Raw genomic sequence first — 4251 nt, 5'->3', positions numbered from 1 at the left:
CTCAAATAATCAGTTTTATTTATAAAGCATCTTTTACCACCAATTGATCGCTACAATAATGCCAATCTTTTAGTCAATATTTAACGAAGTGAAATGAATCCAGCATCGCTGAAAAACTCAGTGAAAAACCATTCAGTGTTAGAAGTTATTGCGTAACTACTTTTCCCGCTTTTCTGGGAAAAATATCGATAGGATTAAGTGAAATACTTCAGTAAATCGCGTAAAATTAAGTGCGAGAAAGAAATATAAAGCAATCAAAACCGTTCAAATAATAGGAAGGATGAGTTTGCTGAAAGAGTGAAAGAAAATTTTTAAGAAGGCGTCTTTCTTGGCCGGCGAAATTCACCATCTGTTAATTCGCAATTTAGTTATGAAAAAGTGATGAGTATCTCGCGGCACTATAAAACTGTACTAATTCGATTATGCGATTGTCCTAAATTTCAACATGAATAATTTAACGTTATCCTTGAAAAAAATAGTTTTGGTTTTGTATTTGTTATTGTCTGCAGGGGAAGAATTACATCTCGGCTTTGAGCCCGCTCTTTCACTTGGTCTGACACCGTTTGATATCAAACCGCTTGGCTTTATGACTAAGAATGGCCTTTTATGGACACGAATATAATGAAATAATTTTTGTTGACGAAACTTTAGCCCATATATCGCACGGAAACGCAAAGAAAAAGGCTTTAAAATGACGTTAAAAACACTTAATTGGGGTAACCGATTGGCTGATACAAAGGCAAAATGAAGCGTCAAGTCTCATTGGTTTTAATCTTAAGTGGTTGTCAGATTTAAAAGACAGTTGCCTATTTATCTAAGACCTCACTTGTTACCGATAAAATAGCCAGGTGCAGTGCTGAATAAACATCACAGTCAAAAACCATTTTGGTCAAAAAACTCTGATTTGAAAATCACCATTGAGGTGCATACACGTAGATATAAGACGACCTGGATGCCGGAAATTTCTCTCAGTAAGGTTTGAGCTGTGAGCACAGCAGAAGGGCCGAGAAGTGCTTCCGACGTTTTTGAGTTGTGAATGTCAGGGTTACCCTGTTTTCTTTTAACGAGGCGATGTCTTCTCCGGATCAAAACACATCGAGCAGTGACAACGTAAACAGCACCATAGCTTCTTCTTCGGCCATGGATCCTGCCCTGGATAAATTCTTTTCCGCTTTGGGAATTTCGATTTGCATTATCGGCTTCTTTGCTAACCTGTCCGTTGTGTTGGCCTTTCTAACTCATCGCCGTTTGAGAACCAAAGTCAATGCCTTTCTGGTGAGCCTAGCAGTGTCGGGTCTCCTCCTTACAGGTGTATCTATGCCGCTGGAGATGGAATGGCATATTCGTTCAGAATTTATTCACAGTGTCATCGTCTGCGATCTACTTTACACGAATAATTTCCTAACCATAACTTCATCATCACTCAACCTGCTCCTAATCAGTATTTATCGCTACCTATCTATTGCTTTCCCTTTCTTTATGAAGAGGGTTGTATCGTTTCATGTTCTCCTATCCTTAGTCTTGGTTTGGTTTTATTCTGGTCTGACGGCATCTTTACCACTTCTGGGCTGGCGGAGCTCTCCTTCAAACGTATCCGGAACCTGCGACTATTCCTTTGAACACGAATTTATTTTGTTCATCCTCGTCACAAACTGGTTGTTACCGGCTGTACTTGTTTTCTTCTTCTATGGATTGATCTTCAGGATTGCTCGCATTCAAGCTATCAAGATTGTGAGGAATAAGGTACTATCAGAGCATGAAAAAATTCGCAGTCCACTTTTCAAAGGCGCTAAAACGCTGGCTAAGATTGCGGCTGTGTATTTAATATGCTGGTTTCCGTATGTGATCGAAGTTCTGTTGGTCATGTCTCGCTTGATCACAGCGAGCGCGGTACCTGGAGAAGTTCACTACACGTTTGTGTTTCTCTGCTACATGAGCGCAGTCATCAGCCCTTTTTTATACGCGGGACTTTGCAAGGATTTTCGCGAAGTATTCCGAAAGGCTAGGAACCAGCTAACCGTGAAGTTTCGATGCCTCTGCGAATGGCCTCGTCGCTTTGTCTCGGCTCGTCGCAGTGACTCTAAAAAGGCGTCGACACGTTCGCGAGAGCCATTGGGGAGTTCGTCTGTTTATCATCAGCAAACTGGTGCGTCTCTTGTGTGAACGTTGCCATACATATAAATTTATCTGTAGACGGAAGTAAACTAACCAGAAAAAAAAAAAACCCCTGTTACTTCATATATACATCTAAGTGAAGGGAAACAAGGACTAGCTATATGAGGATAGGATATGTAAACTTTTGATTTTGGCTCAAATTGTCTTTAGTTTAACTGATAATCTCTATCTTCATGAATTCGTCCAGAGCTTTACGTTGTATGATAGCCATGGCAACATTGTGTTTCGCAGTTGTCTTTCATCTTTACTGGCAGGCAAATTAAAAATCTAATTCGTCATCATTTAGATTCCTGCCAAGCTTTTGACAATGAAAGATTTCCACCCACGTCGAAGAGATTTAACACGAAAAGTTAACGTAAACAGCCTCATTTGGATCGCGGATTAGATGAAAGAAGTTTTAAGATAGTGCTTTTCACGAAGACACAATGCGTTTAATAATTAAGCCCCTGGATAATGAGGGCTGTAATCAAACTGAACATGTAAGACGGCAAAGAATTGTTACTTCATCCGGAAAAATATGTACCTGAAATGTATAAAGGTGCAATCGCATTAAAAGGCCTCTTCTTTGCTCATTGAGACAAAAGGTAAAAATCATTAGACTATATGGGTTAAACGTGAAAATTGTGTTGCACCTGTGGCCTTCATCTTCCAGTAGAACATTTTGTTGCCGCAACTATGTCAATAAAACCGCGAGGAACACTCTTTGGCATTCGTAGCAACAGCGCAAGTAGAATCTTCAATTCTCCATCAGTTTCCATCAAGGTTTTATATCAATCATGCCACATAGGATCAGTGCTTCGCTCGTTTTGCGCAATCGCGAAAGAGTTTCCGGAAGAATTGCAAAATGCCCACACGAGCATACTAGGCGTCTTTTCGTTTATTCATTGCCGTTGTGTTTGCAATCACGAGACCTTCATCAATATCTACGGTGTTAAGAGCAGAAAAAAAAAAAGCTTTCAAAATGTGGTACATTCAAATGAATGGATCACTGAGTCTCTAAAGAAACTCTGGTGCTGCGGAGGGGTGGATTGAAACGCGAAAAGTTGGATTTATCTAACTTGGTGACGGAAGAGTAAGTTAACCACTGCACAAGAAAGATCCGTGAGTCCAAATTGGATCTATCGAAATCTTCCTTAGCTAACAGTGTTCAGTTTATCGTTCTCAATGATTTCGATGAAAACCAAATTTTGGTTCCTAAAGTCGGTCTTGTTCTTTCTGCAATTTGGTGTGAGGAAAGAATTCAGCTAGCCCAAAATCACTCAACCCGGTTTTTGATATCTCGTCCTTTTTAATTCGAAAATTTCCTCTTTAGTAATTCATACATTTCGTAGATCATCAATGAGTTTGTAGAAAATGTGACAAAGACCACAAAGAAGTTCAAGAGTTTGGAAACGTAAACTTGCAGTTTTCATTGACTTTTCAATCCTTTCTAGAACAACACCATGGTCTAAAAATAACGTAAGGGAGGGGACTGTCTTTCAAAACTGTCTATCCTTTTTGGATAAGGATAAACGAAACGTAGCTCTCGTTCGAAGAAGGTGTCGTTGGGGCCGTGGGGGAGGGGGGGGGGGGGGTGTGGGGTCCAGATTGTATTCTGTGTTGGTCTATGTGATATGTGAACACCTTATATCCTGTAGCACCTGCATCTTGCTATAAGTAATCCGCAAAGAGTCGATCGGAAAGTCTGTAATTTTCGCCGTGTGCAGTCAATCAAAGTCTGCCACAGGTAATGTAAAGTGCACTTGAATATTTACATAGGAAATGGCTTTTCGTTCAAGCTTGAATCAGGATGCTGAAAAGTAAATAAAAAAAACCCCAGTAGGTCAACAAAAGACTAAAACACATGAAACAATCTCGAGTTCGTTGGAAGTAGTTAATAATAGTAAAAATTGGAAAGAAAAGACCAACGTCATTTTTCACACAGAACAGCAAAAAACAGAGAGCAAAAAAGTACATGAAGTCCAGCTGTAAAAATTTCAGTTCTTCGATCGAGTGCTTCACTGACTTGTCGTTGTTTACACATTGTTGAAAAAGAAATCTCATATTTCATGAGTCTCACGTAAGATTTTAAATTGC

The 4251-nt window shown here is 39.7% G+C and overlaps 1 protein-coding gene across 1 annotated transcript; it reads left to right on the top strand.

Moving 5' to 3' along the window:
* Positions 1-455: 455 nt before the first annotated feature.
* On the top strand, positions 456-3376 carry LOC138041116 (histamine H2 receptor-like). Its single transcript, XM_068886883.1, has one exon. The coding sequence runs from the start codon at positions 1072-1074 to the stop codon at positions 2161-2163; it is 1092 nt and encodes a 363-aa protein (XP_068742984.1). The 5' UTR covers positions 456-1071; the 3' UTR covers positions 2164-3376.
* The last annotated feature ends 875 nt before the right edge of the window (positions 3377-4251 follow it).

The sequence above is a fragment of the Montipora capricornis genome, chromosome 3 (assembly GCF_036669925.1).
Source record: "Montipora capricornis isolate CH-2021 chromosome 3, ASM3666992v2, whole genome shotgun sequence".
Lineage (NCBI taxonomy): Eukaryota > Metazoa > Cnidaria > Anthozoa > Scleractinia > Acroporidae > Montipora > Montipora capricornis.
Note: the sequence above shows the minus strand (reverse complement) of the source record. Positions and strands in the feature narration are given on the sequence as shown.

What these genes read in the sequence shown, in the direction of transcription:
- LOC138041116 (XM_068886883.1), top strand. Translation starts at nt 1,072, where the DNA reads ATGTCTTCTCCGGATCAAAACACATCGAGCAGTGACAACGTAAACAGC.